The sequence below is a fragment of the Haliaeetus leucocephalus genome, unplaced genomic scaffold, assembly GCF_000737465.1.
Source record: "Haliaeetus leucocephalus isolate CR32 unplaced genomic scaffold, Haliaeetus_leucocephalus-4.0 Scaffold2, whole genome shotgun sequence".
NCBI lineage: Eukaryota > Metazoa > Chordata > Aves > Accipitriformes > Accipitridae > Haliaeetus > Haliaeetus leucocephalus.
The window spans coordinates 7,439,606-7,459,392 of record NW_010972438.1 but is presented as its reverse complement, the minus strand read 5'-3'; the positions used below and the strand labels follow the sequence as shown (position 1 = coordinate 7,459,392).

General features: G+C 44.1%; 1 protein-coding gene across 4 annotated transcripts in view; it reads left to right on the top strand.

Annotated features, from left to right (window-relative positions):
- Positions 1–19,787, top strand: part of SLC25A26 (solute carrier family 25 (S-adenosylmethionine carrier), member 26) — an 88,930-nt gene that overhangs the window by 65,930 nt on the left and 3,213 nt on the right. The window contains exons 7-9 of one of the 4 annotated variants that reach the window (XM_010570871.1): positions 7,809–7,878; positions 16,001–16,065; positions 17,542–17,615. The exons of 1 other annotated variant lie outside the window; for it this stretch is intronic. In XM_010570871.1, the coding sequence (XP_010569173.1) occupies positions 7,809–7,878; positions 16,001–16,065; positions 17,542–17,615 (209 nt within the window). Of the gene's footprint in view, positions 1–7,808; positions 7,879–9,554; positions 9,695–16,000; positions 16,066–17,541; positions 17,616–19,787 lie in introns of all 4 variants that reach the window. 2 more of the 4 variants (XM_010570861.1, XM_010570851.1) reach the window with 2 other exon arrangements.

The following is a 19,787-nucleotide window of genomic DNA, read 5'->3' as shown; positions in this document are numbered from 1 at the left end:
CCCCAAATCAAAAGCCTCTGTTTAGGTTTGAGTCCAGAAACATCTTGTCAAAGATGCCTGCTTCTTATGGCTGGGTGGAAATGGTCAGCTCCCTCAGGGAACAGTGCTCCCTTGGAGACCCGTCTCAGGTGAAATGAGACTCAGTCCTCTTGGGTTTTATATTTCTGCACGTTGGCTGCGCTTCAGAGCCTCTGAGAATTACTCCAACGCAGCTGTACATGGAGAATGCTCTCTTTATAGACCAAATGTATTGTATGTCTGGAAAAAAAGGCTCTGGTAGCCAGTGAGGAGGGAAGGAACAGGCGGGACAGGAGGACAGAGGTCTCAAATGAGTAGGCTTGAAAAACAAGGGGGGTTTTGTTTGGGGTTTTTTTAAGGAGAACAAACCTACTATCCTGGGAACCTTTTGTCTTTTTCACTAGACATGTCCAATTCTGAGATGAGACGCTTGGATGTTGCTAAGACTATATAACGTCAGGGTCAGGCTGACTTCACCCTGCGGACTGTGAGTGCCAGCAAGCCCTGCTCTTGCATGTGCAGCCTCTCTGGGAGGGCTGGCACAGACCGGGCTGCTCTGCTGGCCCAGGACCTACAAGGAAGGATAAAAATCTTGGACAGACCATGCTCAAGGTGATGTTCTGTCTCTTCTGGCACTCAGTGCCAGGATTTCCCTCTTTGTCTCTGTGTTGGGCAAAACCTAAAACTCTTAGACTTTCTGCAGCTGTAGTGAGCCCACGTGGTTTTTTGTCACTGGCTTTAGTAATAAGATAATTTTCTCAAATCTGTAAGTCTCACAAATTAACAGGTGTTTTATAAAGAGAGATATTTGGTTGGACCTTCAGACGCAATAGCTAGAGACAGGGAGCTGAGATACATGGGCAGATCTCTCTTGTGGGATTTTGTAATTACTGTGGTGGCATGTGATAGTGCTGTACGATGCTGAAGAAGCATAGGAATGCTTTGGTGGCTTCAGGAAAAGAGAATGGTTTGAGAGAAGCATACACACAGGCACATATTCACCCTGTGAAATAAGCAGGGCATCGTAGTAAAGAGAACGGGGAGAGTCCAGCCGTTCCCCTGTGAGGCTGAGCAGTTTCACAAGGTTGGTTGGGTCAGAACAGAAGTTCCCTATGTTGTTTCTAAATTGGTTTCTGCCCATACGATGGAGAGCAGGCTTCAGATTGGGCTTACACTTCCTTAGGTCCCTTGTTTTCTGTCCAGGTTCAGCTGTCACTGCAGGCACAAGGCACTTTTGTTGAGAGGAACAGAGGCTGGGAAATCTGCTGGTGGACTGAACTGTAGATCTACATGAAGGCATTGGCACGTGTACTCGTTTGCTTGCTTCTCTTAGTTCCCCCCTCCAGAGAGCCCAACTTCTGGGGGCTGGTATAAGCAGTATAGGGTGTGAACAAGTCTGGTTTGAGGGTGGGCTCAGCCTCGCTTGTAGTTGTCAGTGCAGATATAGCTTTGAGACATACCTTGAAGCATGCTGTGCAAAAACTGCTTGGTGGGTTTCCGTGGAGAGTGAGGACTCTAATCTTGGTTGGAGCTCATTGCACCTGATTTTTGAAGTTAATAAGATGAAAAGTTTACTGAATTCTTCTGCCCAGGCAGCTGGGGTTCTCGGCAGTAATACGTGTTTATAACTCCACCATTGAAACAATAAACCACATGCCATTTCCCTCCTAAAATTTACAATCAAATCTGTTGCTGTTTAACAGGGTAAGTAGAAAATAGAGAAATGTAGCCAAACTGGGCCTAAAATGGCTCTTTCCCTGCTCTGTAGGTAGGTGACAGCTTTCCTTTTTTCCTGGAGAAGCAGTCCAGTGTTTCTTTTCTGCTGTGCTCAGCTGCATATAAGTCAAGAGTAAATGAAACCCAGGCCCAGCTTTAAACCCATTTCCTTGCAGGCAGAGTAGTAAGTGTTCTACCATACCTCACTCCCTCTTTGAGTAATGATCGGGCTGATTTAGGGATTAAGTCCTAATCGTTAAATAATGCTAACGCGTCTGCCATTTGCTTAGGTGCTGTATCAGGAAAACAGATTTCCATGGTGGCGTTTTGAGGCGTGATGTAACTTGCGGCCAATGCGGCGTGTGCATGCCATTAGCATAACGGCTGCATTTTTCTCACAAAAGAACAATGTACCCAACAGCTGTTCAGCAAACAGCCCTTGCTTTATTAGTGTCACAATAAGTGTCATTCACACAGTCTTGAAGCACAGTCGAAGGAATGCTATACGCCGTCTGCACCAAAGAGGAAGAAACAAATGCAGTCCTTACTTACAGCACTGCAGACACGTTTGAGAAAGTCAGATGGTTTTGGATCATCAATGCAGCATTTAAAACGGCAGAAGTAAAACAGACTCATGCAGTCTTGTAGCTACAGAGCCAGATTGTGATGCTCTTGGTAATGCCTAGACCACAACCGGTTCTCTAGAGGTTGCTGAGCTTGCCAATGACATCTGGGGACGTTTGGTAGAATATAGAAGTACTCAATGTGAAGGGCTCACCATTTGATTCGGACGCTTGCTTCTTACTGAAGAACCTTAAAAGACTCATGTAATTTTTCCACGTAATTTATTCACACAAGCCTGCATGAAGCACAGATTTATTGGCAGGTAGTAGCAGTGCAGATACTCAAGGAAAGCCGTCCTAACTTCGAAGCGATTTTTCAGCAGTGCGTTTTCCTCCCCAGACACATCCATAGCCCTTCGTGCCATGGAAACTGAGTGTAGCTGGCATATTATGTTCTGCCCTGCCATGGGAACACTGTTTCGGAGACATTTTCTTTAACCAGGCTTTTAGCACATCCATTTTGATTTACATCCAAATGGGTCACAGACATCAATGCAGTATTATATGGGGAGAAAAAGGGAATGAAATGCTTTTAACATGAAAAATATGCTGTTGCATGTAGGCCAACTTTTGTTCTCTTTCTCTCAATTTATCTAGGATTTGAGTAGGTTTAGTTCTAGGGCCAAATTCAGTACTGGCATAAGTGAGCACAACTCCATTAGTGCAAATGGAGTCTCAATGTTTATGTCAACAGTGAACTTAGATCATTGAATTTTTCCCATGTTTGGGCTTGCATGTTTCCTGCAAGGTAATATACACATGTACTTGCGCATATGCTGCACATATGCACATAAAAATTCACTGGGGAGGACATTTGGCTCTATGCTCTGTGTCTGACTTTATGTATAGAAACTGCAATCAGCTCATGAATTTTTTTTGCTGCTTCTGTAGCTAATGTGCCATGCATCTGTAAGGACCAGCCGTGCAAAATGCCACCTTGCAAGTAAAATACCTAGTAGCAAAGGCAAACGTGAAAACTGCTTTTCTTCCCTCAGTCTGCAGGACTGTACATGCACACAATCCATGTGATTAATTTGGAGAGATTTTTCTCTCCTCTGTTATCATGAAGTTGAACACTGCCTTGAACAGAGGGGTATGTAGAAATACTACAGATGCTTATCATTGGAGTGAATTGTAATATTTACTCAGCTGCAGGCCTCAAGTTTAGTGTGTGCCATGAGGTCTGCTTGCTTCGTAGTGCCTGAAGAATAGCAAGGCCAAGGGGGAGATAGATGTCTCATTCTCTGCAATGCTTCCTGCAGCGTTTGGGGTGTTGGTCTGGTCATCAGGTTTGAGCGAGATGTGAGTGTTGCACTTTCCCAGGATCACCATAGCTTAGGTGTCCTGAATATAGACCAAGACCCAACTGCGTTGGGAGCACAAAGCTGACAGATGATTTCTGCTGCAAACTTTTACCACAAACGTACGGCAAAGGTGACAGGCATGCACAGCTAAGGAGTTGTGTGAACTAGTCAAAGGTTATTGGCCATCTGGAGGCCAGGTGTCCACAACGTGTGAGCAGCCCACATTTGAGGGCACCATGTACTTCCCCCCTGTATTTAAAGGCGGTGGTAATCTTTTCTTTTTGTTCGTTTGGTTTTTTAGATTGAAAGACCTTTGGTATATCCTAAGAGTGACTTTCCCAATGTGCCTTCTGCCCAGCAAAATGGGGTGTCCTTGTATTCTCAGTATCAAAAGAGTTAAATAACGTTTGTGGTGAGAAGTAGAGGACACTGGCCTATGGGAGTGTATGAAATGGGATCGTTAGGAAGAAACGTAAGGCCCTGCCCACATATAAAACTTGACCCTTCTCTGTGAACATTATCCCTGTGAATAATTGGAAATCTGCATTCAGGCTTCCCACTGTGTCCCATCCCTTGAGGACCCACCCGCTGTATTGCTTTACATGGTGCGGCAATGCACAGCGAGATTTACATATATATCACATAAAAGTGTTTACAAAAAAAATTAGCATGTGATTGAGCTGGGAAGCTGCAGAGGGCCCCAACTGTACGAGTTTCCATGCGCTTCAGCCAGAAGATTTATTTCCAATTTGTTATTCATAAGGGAAGAGCGAGAGATTGGGATGGGGTCCTTTGAAGTGGAAAACAAAGTCTTCTATTCAGCCTTCAGCTTAATAGAATACACATGACACAGGCTTGGCATGGCGGCCCGCTTTCATGTAATGTGCTCCTTGTCATTTTGCTTTCCTAGGCTGTGAATACTAGTGGGAATGGGCATTGCCCTGGAAAAGTCTCGTTATCTCCTGCAGCCTTCTGCGGGAGGAGAGCAGTGTAAGCAGGTAGGAGCCATTTGGTGATGGTGGTGGGGAAACCAGGCTGATCCAATTGTTGCAGTTGCGTTGCTTGTAATTCCCAGTTTGTTTCATATCGCAAGAGCGTGTGTAGAAAAAGCAGTGTCGTTGCAGGGCTTCTGCGGGCATTACGCAGGCGCTTCTGCCCTGTCTGGAGGCCCTGAGCAGGGAGCCGTGACCCGTGGGCTCTGAGCCTGCCTCTGACACCCGTCTTGTGCCTGACCCGAGCTCTCGCCCGTTATGCCCCCAAGCGGAAGGCTCTTCTGAATTTGTGCGGCATCCAGGATGGCGGAGCGTGATCTAGGCACTGTATCACTGCAAATAACCAGCAATTCCGTCCAAAGTCGGTGTTTTGGGGAGATGTATATGAATCCTGTGTTTCTTCCCAGGAACAAGGCCCTGGTTTTACAGTGATCTACAAGCCACTAAGAGCTTCTGTGCTTCGCCTTGTGTTACTGGTATTAAAACCATCCTTGGTGCAGCACAAAGGCGAGTGTTTTTGAAGAACTTACAAGCCCAGCTTACCACAAAGCCCTGTCAATTAGTTGGTCCATGGGCTGTGAGAGAAAACATGTGTGACCTTCAGCACATCAGCTTGGCCCGCAGCGTGAGTGTGGTTAGAAAGAATTTGGACCAGGGTCCTGCCAGTCCTCTTGGCCCTGTGACACTTGTTCCTCTCGGCTTTCTCTGGGATGATGTCCTCGCGCCCTGCTTCTCTCTCTCTTCTCTATGTTCAGGTTTGGAGCTCTGGGTGAATCACCAAAATCAGAGATGGAAAGAAATGCATGAAGTCATCTCATCCTGCCCTTGCCAACGCAGGATTATTCCCCACAGTACGGTCTTGAGTGCCTTCTCCAGTCTATTTTTGAGTGACTCAAAGGAGAGGGCTTTCCTCTCCTCCCCGGGGAGGCTGGCTCTGCTGTTAAGTCGACCTCACTGTTGGGGAATTCTCTTCCTGTTCTTCAGCCTCAATTCTCCTTTTCCCTAATTTAATTGAAGTGTTTCTGGCTCCACCCTTCTAAACAATTTTCCGTATTGCATGACTGTTGCAAATACCTGTTGTCAATTTGCAGGCGTAACGGATGGGAATTCATCACCGTTTGCCTTGCTTGGCAAGGGCTCTGTGCAGAACTGTACTGGGAAGCCAGGCTTTATCAGAAACTAGATTTCAGAGCTACATGCCAAGAATTAAGAATGACCTTTTCGTACTTCTTTGGACAATGCCATTAACATAAAACCCCATCATGACTGAGAATAGGCTGGGCTTCTGGCAAAGCCATGAATGTCTCTATTAATGTGCTAGTTTTCCTCTTAGTCCTCCAACAGATCTTCCATACTGCTTTTTGCATGACAGAACTAACTGCTCTGAGTTCTCAGGTTTAGTTGTAGATGTATAGGCATTTGGAGAATGTTTAATGAAATCATACAGTAATTCTGTTTTTATCAAGTGGCGCCAGCGGTTAGATTTCTAAATGCTGCCTTGCAATTTGAGGTTTCTTAAGCACCTGAAGTGTTTTGAAAATGGGTTTTGAAGATGGGATTTATGCTTTGACAATACCTAGACGCTTTGGAAGGTAGCACCTTTTGTCTTAGGGGGCATGTGTCCTTCATCCAGCAGGACTGAGTTGCAAGAAAACTGTGTGTCCAAAGAGTATAAGTTATTCCAGAAAAGCATATTATGGGTTTGAAGAATTATGAATCCCTATTTATTTATTTATGAGATGAAAATCAGTTTCTGCTGTGGGTGACAGCAGAATAGAAGCCCATACTGAAAACACCAGGAAAAGAATGGCTAGCATTAAAGAGACTGAAATCCCTTTAGTGCTTTCGTACAGCAGAGCTGCTGCTATTTAGCTATGGCAGGATACCAAACAACATTGTGGCTGGCCATTGTTGCTTGAACAGTTTGATTTTTAAAACATTCAACTGAAATATAACCACCAGCCAAGTTGGAAGAAGCGAGTCACAAGGACAGCATGTTAAATGAAGAGTCAGCAAATGAGGGAAACAAGTTCTCATGCCCCAGTGGAAAGTGGCTGTATTGCAGACCAGGAGCCCGAGAGCAGTATCTCAGCCTAGCACAGCTATCGAGTTGCTTTTAGGAAAATTTTATAGTATAGAAGTAATACGGCTTTGAAAAGAATGAGATAGTGTCACAGCTATAAAATAAAATTACTGATTTCTCTGCGGTAGGCCTCAGAAGGGTCATGGATCCCATCCCTTTTTGCTCAGCAGAGATCCTCACATCATAAACCAGAAACTTCTCATCCGGAGAATTTCCAGTGTTAGGCATTTCAGGAGCTGGGAAAGGGGTGATGGAGCGGAGTGAAGGAGGAGAGAACAAAGTGACCGTAGCTGGCGTAATAAAAACCATCCCAGCACGCAGTGGCCTTTGTTGTTGATACCGATCAGATTCATCAAATTGTTTGACGTGATTCTTGATAGGTGTTTTTTAGAAGGCATCATTCTTGTTGGTGTTTTTAAATGTGCATGTTTAAATGATGCTGTGAGTTAATGGATTGGAGCATGGTGTGTGGGAGCAGTGGGGAGGAGAAGGGTGTGTGGTCCCTAAATGACGCCAAGTGAAAAACAGAGACACACCTGCTTTGGGATATAATGGGAGTGATAAGAGTAATTTCTTAACGATGGGGTTTTTTGGGGTGTGCGAGGGGAAGGGTTGGTTTAAGAAATTTAGGGGAGCAAACAGGACTTCTATCTTGCTGTGCTGGGGAGTGTTCATTTTAAATGGGAGTGTTTGCTACATCTGGGCTGAACTGATATTGGTTCTTGCATACCGCCCCCCCGCTCAGTGTTTTGCTTTGCGCTGTTTTATCTGCCAAAAAGAAAATAAATTCACAAAATATTTGCAAAGTTGCATGGCCACAGGCTTAAATACATACATATGAAATCCCTGAAAGCAATTTGCTTCAAGCCTTCCTCAGTTCCAGACATCTTTCTCACTCCATCTGCTCGTTCAAGTACACAAGTTCCTTGGGAAAAATCACTTATTACATCACTGAAAAATGCCACAAAAATAGCTTTTCACTTAAGTTCCCATCCTCGGAGTTAACTCACATGGGGATCAGATAGATTCAAACATTTAATAACTTTTTATTTTCCTTTCTCTTTAAACACAGGATCTCTGGTCATGGAAGCAGGGTCACGTGGTGGATTCTTGGCAGTCAGCAGTCTGTGGAGCTTTTGCAGGTGCAAAGGATTATATGTTATACTGGGAAAGACTAAAGAAGAAAGGGAAAAATGTGCAAATCTATTAAGTATAGCAGAACAACATTCCTTTGTAATTCAAGTTTGTTTAGAAGAAAACGGATCCAGTTGTTGTTTGGAAATAGGGAAGTCAGCAAAGGAAGAGAAGAAAAAAAAAAAAAAGACTCAAACAGGGTGTCTGTTTGAAAGACAACCAATTTGTTTTTGACAAATTTCTGTTATTTAAAAACCAGGGGCCTGTCAGTCAGGCTTTGCGATTATTTCAAAGTTGATTTGTAAAATCCTCATCCAGGAGAAACTTTTGCTTGGGTGGGGGTTTGTGCAGCTGTCTGCTCTGAGCACTTCCCCAGGGGCTGAAGTGATTGCAGCGAGAGGCCATGATTCACCATTCATGTGACAGCTCTGACAGCCATGTAGATTAACTGGAGTCAGGAGAGCAGAGGCTAGCACTGCACAGCCTGGAGGCAAAAGCCTTCCGCAGCAAAGAAAAAAACAGAGGACGAAACATCTGGGCAATCTCCAGACACTAGAACAAGAATAAAGAGTGGCAGAATACAATACTGCAGTATTTATTACCAAACAAGCCAGAAGTTAATTGAATTCTTCAGTAGGCTTCTTGCTTGATTTTAGCCTACTGTAGTTGTTTCAAAAAAAAAAAAAAAAGGAGAAAAAATCAGTTAATGACTCATCAGTATAGCTGACAAGTTTGAGGGAGGAGAGACTCAACTGTCTTAATAGAAAAAACAGATTAGTAGTTAAGAGATGGATAGCCAGAGCTTTTCCCCAAGGACCTAAAATACATTTAGAGATTCCAAACCAGTAACAGAATATGTGGAAAAAATAAATCCTGTTTAAAGAGAAATTATAGCATTTCTTGAAATAGAGATTATCAAAAGCAAAGCTTGTTCTTTGATGACTTACAAAATCAGACCCATTACATCGTATGTAATTTTTTTAAAATAAGCTGTGTTAGGGGAATTGAAGTATTAATAGCAGCAGAATTCCAGCAGAGACTGAGGCTTCATTTTGACGGGCGCTGTAACTGCATGACTGAGAGAAGGGAGCATGGCTGTAGCTGCACACAGTTTAGTAGATCAGGCACGTGAGCTGTGAGAGAATGGTTTAGGTAGAATTGATTCCATTTTGGGGCAGAGGGGATATTTTAGATGATCTCTTGTGGTTTTGTCTAGCTGTATTTTCTATGTTTATGTGATGGGAAGGGAATTTTATTCTGCTTAAAATTCAGTCTACTGTTGGATTTTACACTGACTTCATCAAATCGGCGCAAACGAAATCAGAGCGATTGAAGCAGATCGTTCATTTTTGTTCTGAAACAAAACAAGCTATCAGACTAAAAATGCTTTAAAATGCAATCTGTACGTCTGCAGGTGTGATAGGGGATCATTAATTTAGCTCTGTTGATTTCTTTACAGTCAGATTGATACAAAAACTGTGTTCAGGCACGTTCAGAGAGCTGGAAAGGTTATCTGATTTACCCAAGGCCTTGCCGAGTAATTTCCTGAAGTCCAATTTGGTGCCTCAATTGGAAATCTAGCCCAATGCCTCCACTTCCTTCTCTGTATGTCTTGATTCTGACCAGTTGTACTTGGACTTGCTGCTATTTGATGGATGTTCAGTAGCGTCCACTCACTTTCCAGCAGAAATATGGCAGAAGGAGCTTCCAGAGGCACGGCTGGGCGGGAACGCTGCCCTGCCTTTTGGCGGAGGCTGGGGAGACCTAACGCTTTGTGCTGGAGGAGACACTGTGTCCCCTGCGGAGCAGCACGGAGACTTCCAGGTTTGAGGTGGTGGCAGATGAGACAGTTCAGCCTCTCTGTCTTCATAGGCTCCATTCCCCAAGCGCAAGTCTTTGCAGAGCTGGAGTGCTATTTTCCAGATAGCGTTGCAACTGATGATATATATATTCTCTGTGTTATCCTTCCAGCTTTGCTTCCTCCAGCCTCGTTTTCCTTCTCTGTTCTTTGTTTCTGTATTCTTTCCTTTTCACCAGCAGTATTTTAAACTTCCCTTCTCATGTGTCCTTTGAGGACCTGCTTCAAAACTCATGAGGTTTAATTCTCTTTGGATCAGAACCTTCCCCTCTGTCTCCATTGCCTCCCTCTGCAGACGTGCAACAGGCAGGCCCTGTACTGATCTAATCTGGTACTGTATCCATTCTATTTCACTGAAAATATTTAGCCTTCTTGCTGAATGGAGGCAGTGGAAAAATAATTTCCTGCTTTCTGAATTCCACAGTTAAAAATTATTAACTACCTACATATAGCTTCAAACGAAGGAAGAAAAAACAGACCAAACTCTCTATCCGTTTCTTTCCACCCCAAAACAAAAAAAACAAAACCTCACCAGTACCCTATGAATAAAATGAGATGGCTGTGTGCATCCAAGTGGTTTAAAATTGTCATGTTATAAACGTTAAAAGGAGATTATCCAAAAACAACCTTTAAACACAGAGATGCTGTCAAATGCCACCATGGTAGTAGTGAGATGGCGAAATCACACAGACATGCTTTTCTCCTGTGTTCTTTGCTTGAATTCAATACTTTCTAAAGACATGTTAGAGGTCCTGAGGGGCAGGGTAATAAGCTTAAACAAACTGAAAGTAAAGTCCTGTTTGGCTTCCCTTTATGGCACACACACGTATATATGTGTGTATGTGTCTGTGTGCATTGGTTAGTTCCTAGCTAAATCGTAATTGATTATTTGGCGAAGACAGAACAAAGAGCAACAATATATTGAATTCCATCCCCAGTGCCTGTGAAATGGCAGCGATTTCAGCCAAAGTGCTGTAAGGGGCCCGACTCTTCCTTGTTGAGCGCACATGTAAGATGTATGTGTGCGATCCGTGGGCTTTTTTTGTAATGGGCATGAGCATAAATGTCAGAGATTTGGAATCCTCTCTGTCTCATCTGTTAATAATTTAATCCCTGGAGGCCTTGTCCAGCCTTATCATCATCTCTGGTGTCTTAACTAGAGGAGATTTTTGGAGCAATTGGGGAGTGAGGGAAGGTGATATCTGAGCAGTCGGTGGGGAGGAACCCAAGGGTAGACCTACATGATATTTTAAGCCTGAGGATGCATTTGAACCAAACCTTGCCTCATGTCTGAGCTGTTTGGACACCAGCGCAGATTTGGGCACGGGCTTCGGCAGGCTGGAGGCAGAGGAGTGATGCATGTCCTCGTGCTGTGGGCAGGCCAGGCATGAGTGTGGTTGTACTCCATGCTTGAGTCTTCTCTGGGCTTAGGCTGGCTGGCTGGACCACTGCCCCCCAGCCTGCACTGTACCAGGGCAGGCTGTCCCAGAAAAGCTTCTGGGTGGGTTTCGTGTGTACTCCGTGGAAGTGGGCTGGTGGCAGAGAAATCCTGCCATCGGGTATTAGCTGTTGGGAAAGCAAAGTACTGCCCTGGAGCAGCGAGGTGATCTTCAGCTTGTCAAAGAACCTGAGTGTCCATTTAATGGGATTGAAAATTGCCTGTGTTAAAGACGCCTTCTTTCTCCCTACTGTAAAAAAAGTGTGGCTTAATATTAATAATTAATGCTCTGTGGTGACAAAGTCACCGAGAATGGAGGTGCAAGTCCAGTGAATAATAAAGCGCTAACAAGAGCTTTTTGCACATTAACAGGGAAGACTTCCCATCACTTTTGTTTTGATCTAATCAGCTTTGACAAGATTACACACTGTGCCTAAAAGCCTCCTTAACTCTATAGCTCTGAATAAATTTTTGAGTAGTTCTCAAGATTTCCCTGCAGTGTCTCCTTGGACCAGGCTTCTAACCCTGAATTGGTTAAATTGCTGGAGGAGCAGTGCTTTGCCTCTTGGTATTTCTGCTGAAATCTGAACAAGTTCTTGGGTCACTTTGCTCTACCATTGACATGTGGTGTTCCCACAGTGATAAAGGATGAGAATAAAATTTCTCTTAAAAAATTTAACATAGTATCAATAAAACAAAAGTTCAATAAGAACCGATTGATTGAAGAGTTCTGAAAAAGACTCATTTGTGAACTTGGAAATCAGTCAGTGTAAGAGGATGCCGTGAGGTTTAGTGTTGGACCTGTGCGACTCAGTTTTTCAACCCGGATTTGGGATTCAATCCTGAACCAGTCCTGGGTAACCTGCAGATGTCAGTACAGAAAATAGTAATGAAGACAGGCAATAGTACAGCTCAACCTGGATTTTTTCCTTTTCCTAAGGTGGGCTAATTCAAAAAAAGATATTAGTCAAGCACAAGTTCCTATCTCTTGAAATGAGCTTGACCTACCGAACTGGGTTGGTGTTGCAGAAGAGAGTGCCAGGGGTCTGGCCAGATGACAGAAACGCTGAATCAGGAGGAGCCCCTGTGACAGCCAGAAGGGTTCCCTGGACCCTTTAGAAAGGGTGGGAAGAAATTAAAATGGTACAGAAAAACAAGATACGGAGACTGAAGAAGAACTTGTCTTCCTCCCTTCATAGGATCTTATCTGAGCACTGTGTCAAAGAACCCATGAAACATTTTCGCATAGCAGCAGCAGCAGCAGAAAATTCTGCAGGCAGCTACCTTACTGCAAGGATGTAGGGTTATGTATTGTTCTCAGGTGAAGTATTTCACTCTGTTCTGATGCTTCTCGGTTTTTATTTGCATATGACAGCTAAAAAGGGTAGGAAATGCCAGCAGGGGAATATCTTAAGTCTTCAAGACTTTTTATTCTTATCGCCAAATAAAGGTAAATCATTCTCTGCAGGTGTCTGTCACTAGCGCTTCCGTCAAGAACAGGTCACTGGAAAGTGTGGGTAGCAGAGGGATTTTCTGTTTAACACCCTGAGCTTGGTAAAGTTTAGCTGCTTAGCTGACGTATGAGTGCACAGTGTCCATTGTAACTTCTCGGGAGATAGGTGATGAATTTTCTGCTACTCTGTCAAGTTTTATTTTCCCAATAGAGCAGTTTGTCACTCTGCTAGAAGTATTAACAAGCCAAGAGCCTTCTCCCATGTGAAAATCCATCTTGATGCCTACTTGCTGAGCCCAAGTCATCGCCAGATCCTTCTAGGGCAAGGGGGAAAGGAGTCTTTTCCAGGGGTGAGTTGGTGCGTCTGTTTGTCTGGGTGCAGACTGCCTGCAAAGGTGCCTTTTTCACTGTCACCTCTGCAGAGAAGCTGTAATGGTTAAGAGTGTAAGTCTGGATGTGTCTGGGCCTTTCTGGCCCACCTGATACTTTGATGCCTGCTTTTCCTGCTTGCTGACTAGTTGAGCAGACTTCAGCCTTATGTGGCAGCTCTTGGAGAATTCAGTGACAGCAGGAATAGACTAAAGGAGTGATTTAAAGATCTGTTGGGCCTTACTGTGTATGAAACAATGTGGTGCACAGCCTCCTACTTTGAAAGAGTAGACTCTGGCTGTATTAGTTTTCATCACTTGTATTAATCTGGAAACAGTCATTCGTTAAGTTCCTTTACCCAGCTAGAGTAGTAGGTAGAACTGAGCAGTACCTTGCTAGTGCTGTAGTCTATTCTTGTGTGCCTGTGTCCTAATATTGAAGAGGTCACTCTAAAATTGCCTTGGATGTTTAGGGTTAAGGCTGGAGGAAATTCATGTTGTCAGACTCACTGCCTTCAATAAAATGTAGTTCCCAACAAATGCTAACTTTAATCTCATGTTTTTGTCAAGCATATACAAACTTGCATTTATTTTAGCCACTATCCTGCTGCTTGTTGTGCTTATGAAGCATTTTATTGTTGCTGTTGTCATTCTAAATTGATTGGTAAATATTCCCAGTGATGGAAAAAAAAACATTGAAATGTTAATAACGAGTCTGAAAGATCCAGATGTTAGCTGGGGAAAAAAATGAAAACCAATCAGCTTCGATTAAACCTTTCAGATAAGAATTTGGGAACATCTATCAGGATAAATTGTGTTTGTCCTAATCACTCTATCAGCCAAGGTTGAAGCTTCTGCCAATACAAAACTGTTAGGAACAAATGTATAAAAAAATCACTGGGATCTGTTAAGGGAAATAAGTTAGTCTGACTAAAGTGTTACTGTCAGCTCTACAGCTGAGTGATGCATTGAGATTTTTTGCTTGATACAGGCCTGACAGCCATGTGGTTCACTATTTAATTTTATCTTTGTCTGTGGGCAAAGGAAGGGCTTCTACATCCAGACTTGTAAAGCCACTATTTTCCATGGAGATTATTTTTACTGTTCTAAAAATACATCGCTGACATGAGTACCAAAGTTTCTATCCAGACCATTCTCTCAAAGCCTTTGGGTCACTTACTCAAAAACTGGCTCACAATTAAAAGATTTTTGACCTTAAAGAAAGTCCAAGAATGGGCTGGAATTTAGTTTAACTTGCTCATAGTTTCTGCTTTGGCTTCTTGAATACAACCCATTTTTCTGCTTTTCAGTGAGATATCACTGCTAGAAAGCTTCCAGCAGAGTGAACTGGATGGGCCAACCTTACGTGAGCAGAAGCTGCTCCTAAACCAGGTGTTTTGGGCTGTTTGCTAACTTGGCTTGCCTGCTATTCTTGTTTGAGATCCAGGGGACTGCACATGTGCCTTACTGCATCTCCTGAACTGTCATGGGACATTCCTTAATTAACTGTAAGAAGTTAACGTAGGGTGCCAGCTGGCCCAACCTCCTTTCCAACATAAAGCAGGGTTTTAACAGGTTAAAGCTAAGGTGGTTGAGAGAGAGAGATGCAGCTAAAAACACAAGCCAGTGGGGAAGACGGATTTTTTCATTACTTTACAGATTTTAGAAGAAATGCTTTTCCTCTCTACCATCTCAAGAAGAGAGATCAATTTTTCTACATTCCATAAAACTTGGAACAGAAAATAGATTATTTTTAGCTTATTCCCTGGGTACTGTGTAGGCTTCAGTCTTTGGAGTCACTTTGTTCCCTGCTGTAGCAGATACAGGATTTATACAAGCTCCAGTGAAAAAAACAGGAGCAAGAAGGAGGAGAGATTTCAGAACAAGTCCTTTTCTCTTTTCTTCCCCCCTTTCTTCCTTCACTTACTGCTGAGCTGCTTCTATTTAAAAGTTTCCTTCACTTTGGCTCTTCCTCAGCATGGATTACTTGCTTGAAATATTGTGAACAGAGGAGGGAGAGAGAGATTGGAGTTAATTTTAGGATGGGGAAATAAGGCAAAGAGAATAAGATCCTGGGAGAAAAAGCAGCAAAGCTGGTCCCTAGATAGCACAAGAGGCCAGGCTGCAGCCACGGGGTTGGAGTATGGAGACAGACATACACGCATGTTTGGGTGAGACATGCAGATGGATAAGCTGAAGATTTCTGGCTTTCAGGAGGAAAGCCCCAGCTGAGCTGGCTGCTCCAAGTGAAAGTAATGAGCTCCAAGGGTGAAGTTTGAGAGTGATTAGAGAAAATAAAAATGCCTTTGAGGGGAAGATGGCACTTGCGGCACCAGACTTCTGACAGTTTCCAAAGACCCTTGGGCAGCTTCATATTGTTATTATCCTAAATGGAGCTGATTTAATTCGTTGGAGATGAGGTCCGTCCCAAACGCTGGCTTGTCTTTTTTTCCTTGAAACAGTCTCAGGTCTAACAGTTGAAGTCCAGATGCAGTCTGTCTGTACCTTGTGGATAGCTTTGCCCCTGAAGCATGTGTGTTTCAGATGCAGGGCATCTTTCTTCTCTTTCTGTCTTTCTAGCATCTGAATGGTCAGACTTTAATTCTCAAGGCAGAACACAGTGTGACTGGCTTATTTTCCTGTCTCTGCAAATGAGCAAGCAGGTTCTTCCTTTCAGACCTGTCTGTAGATGTTGGAAGTGGAATCCGTTATCCTTATGACCTTTGTATGTTCATATATGCACAGAATCCAAAACAAAAGGACAGTGATCTCAATGGGCATGTTTGGATTTACAGTTAACTAGTATAGAGCTGTTTCCTTAAGTCAACACATAGGAATAAAACACTCTGTGTACAGACCTTCGACAGACGTACCTGGACTCTGACGTGAGGAAACATGCTGTAGGCATTAATAATGGAGCAGTGTTGATCACAGCCATGGGAGTTATAGGCAGTGTGGCATTCATACTCACCCAACAATGTCTCACTTGTGTTTGGTATTTTAATTTGCTCAGGTGGATTTGCAGCTGCAGTCACCACACCTCTCGATGTAGCGAAGACAAGAATTATGTTGGCAAAGGTAAGAGCGAAGGAGGCCAGCAGACACGCAGGTGAATGGCTTGGGTAGTTCCAGAGTTTCTGTATGGTCATTACAGAATGAAATCCAGCACCTATTAATAATGATTTCTGCTCCTGTCCTCAAAGGCAGGATGAGATGTGAAGAGGTACTGCATGCAGAACTAATGAAATTGTTGTGTTCATTTCCTTGCATTGCTCTTCTGGTCCTTTCCCAAAGGAGCTCTCTGAGAAGGGCTTGTGCTTGTGCTAGACTTCCAGAGTCTCATGCGGTGTCTTTAGGAGAATATCCTTGTAAAGTCAGACACCCAAAGTTAAACTGCTCGTCAGGGATTTATTCCTCTGTTGGTTTGATGAGCTTGAGTGTGTGTATGTGTGTTTTTTCTGAGGAGGGCTTGGCACTGGATTTTCTGTCCTAAAATTTTAAGCTATAGAGATTGTGATGGCTTACATCTGCCAACCAGGGCAGAAGAAAGATTGCTGGTCAGATTGGTAAGTTTAGTAAGTAGTTAAATTGCTAGTAAGTCTAGTGTTCCCATCATCATCTCATTGACGCAGAGCTAAGCAGCCACATAGCTAAAAAGACCTCAGCAGGTGGATATTCCTAAAGCCTTTCCCTGCGCTGCAAAGAGCTGTTGTGTTGGTGAAGGTCAGGCATCCTGGAGTTTCTCTGGGTGGTTTTTACCCTATTGCTCATGTCCCTCAGTACAGGGGTGTTTCTTGTTGATGACATGCACCTTCCCAGTCGAGTCACACACATCTGTGCTCGCCATTTAGCTATGTTGTGTGTATCTCATTGTTGGGTGTTGTACCTGCTGCAGCTCTTTGCCTTTGGATAGTGTGGGTGATAAAATGGTAAGAACTGGGTTTCATTTATATCTGCTGCTGTCCTGAGCAACCAGGTCAACACTGGTGAGGGAATGATGGTGCTTTGAGGTGTTCTGAGACCATTCAAGCAGCATCTTTATATTAGTCATCTCACACTAACTAGATCACCCATGTAATGTAATTGTCTGTAGTCCTGCTGTTTGTCCTCTGTTTTGCACTCAAGGCAATTTTCACATGCAGTACACTGCTCATGTTGGGTTTTTTTAAAGTAAATCTCAAGGCTGCTGTCCTCTTGCAGTGAGCAGCGGAGTCCCTTGTTGGTGCATTCAGAGTGTGTTTTTATTAACGTCTTACTCCAGTGTCAGCTGCTGGACGCAGAACTGAGTGTAGTGCAGAAGGGACTGGATACCCAGTTCTAAACTAACCAGCTCTGTGACCTTGGAGTGATCATTGTGTTCTTCTGTGCCTCAGTTTCCCTTTCTGCCCTTTGCCTCATTCCTGGAGACAAGGACCTTTTGCCTGTGTTTGGAGTAAGGAGGTCATTAGGATGTCTGCAATTCCTGTAATGTAGCACTAACTAGGGACAGGGAGCTCAGGAAATAACTAAACGTCTCTGCCAATGGTTTACAGTCTTTCTCTTTCTGTGCTGCAGGCTGGTTCCAGCAACGCTAGTGGAAATGTTCTGACCGCCCTCGGTGGCATCTGGAGGACACAAGGCCTGTCGGGGTAAGGACATGCTACATCTCAGATGTTGTATCTCTGTGTGTGTCAGGGGGCGGGAGAAGACAGGCTGGTCTGCTTATATTTAAATACTGTCATACAGAAAAGGCTTTTAATTGCTCTACACGTGGCCAGGGAGCAGCTGTCAGGTAGCTAAGAACAAGTCCCTCCAGGGGCATCTGGTGTCCTCGCCTTAGTGCTAGCTGGGAGCAATGTCCAGGGAAGAGCACGGAAACCGGGCATTATTCAGAGTATATCCCTGGTAGAATCTCTAAGCTTAGTTCCAGGCTTCGGAGGCGAGGGTGGCTTTGTGTTTAATAACCTGTGATGGACTTTTCTGCATGAATGTGTGCCTTTGTGTTTTGTATCCATTTAAACTTCAGGCATACGCATCTTGTGGCAGTGAGTACTACAGTTTCATCTTGAGGTGTGTGAATCACCCCTCAGATGTCAGGGAAGGCCAACATAGGAGCCACGTGTCCCTTATGGAATGTCTTTTCCTCCTGGCAATTTCCTACCAATTTGAAAACACCAGCAAGGTCTCCTCCGTTCCTTTATATTCACTGTTCTTACGGTGAAGCGTGATGGGAGCAGGTGATGCCAGTGTGGTGCTGGCAGTAGGGGCAAGCTGAAGCAGAAGGAAGGGAGCCATGTGCTCCCTGACTTGTGCTTTGAGCCCCCTGTCAGGTCTGGGCTTGAGCACATGCCTGCTTGGATTTCTCCAGTGAGGCAGTCATTGCAAAAATGCAAGTTTTCTGAGACAGGCTTGAGTGCAAAGAATAAGTCTGAGCAGCTGCAGAGCAGCTCTCTGGTGGCTTTCCTGCTGTGGCTGGGGCGTAGAAATATTCTGGGCTTTTCTTCTGACCAGCTGCGGAAGTCTGGGGTGATGTCGATCCAGTCTCTTTACTGCCTCACTTTTCCCAGTCCTGAGACAGAGTATTGCTCTTCTGACCTTGGAGCGGTGTTGTGGACAAAAAATCCTCTGCTAGCGTTTGTAGAACATTTTGAGGTGTCACGAGCTTATAAATTCTTACTGATTTTTACAGACACCTGCTTTATTTATGCTACCATGCTCTGTTTGAGTGCATGACTCATACCAGTTATTGCCCACTCATAGTGAATATATGTCTTAACTCCTCCAGTCCATAAGGTTCAGGTTGTGCTTCCTTCGGTAGGGCTCGTGTCCCACCTGCCCTTGGCCTGGAAGAGAAAGGGGGGTTTTTTTGGAAGCTTTACTTTGGGCTTTTCACTGTAATTTCTCATAGGTTTTTAATCCGCTTGATGTGGCCGATACTTTCAGGGTGCTGTTTTAACATTTGTAAACTGTTGCTCGAAGCAGCATGCACATCGTAGCTTTGCGGGAGACGGTTTTCTCTTAACATCTGATCTCTGCTCGCTCAACTAATAAAAGTTCAATCCTCTTTCTACACATGTGGGAAATAATTCAAAACAAATTGCAGGAAGTTCCTGAACACCGATTCCAGGAAGACGTCCAGCTGTGCCCCCCGGCAGTGCTCAGAGATGGGTTGTCTCAGGTTTGCTCTTTGAGGTGACGAGGTGATGTGGCGGTGGATGATGATTTTGGGTCCTGCATGGCGTGGTGGACTCTAGGGCATGTTTTGAGAGGGACTGGGAGAAGTGAGGCCACGTCTGCTGCTGATGGCAGTTGAGCTTTGAAGGGTGCGAAGAGGCATGGATTTGGCTGGGGAAACCTCCCCCTTTCCCCAGCCAACAGCAGAAAATAAAAATGTATGTTTGTGTTCTTTTTGGGGTGTTTCAGCAGTGCCCTTTTCTAAACAACCCAGAATTAAACTCTGCCTAAAGATAGTACCCATGGACTAGGACCAAAAGGAACACAATTCAGTTGAAATCAAAACAATAAGCAATCTGGAGAAAAAGTAACATGTAAAGGAGGCCAAGCTGCGTCAGCTGCAAGGAAAAGGAAGAAAGTCTTGGGAAAAATAAACGCAGAGGCTGCCATGCCTGCTGCCAATTATAAATCTATTAATCAAAAACAATAAAAATGTCGGGCTTTTTTGGCCAGTTGCAACATGAAATGATTTATGGCTCCTCTAATAAATCTCATACTTGAAGAGGAGGAATTCTGAGGGCAGAAAGACGCGTTGCTTATTGCCACCTTATTAAAACCAGAGCGCAGGGCTGAGCTTCCTGGTCTGC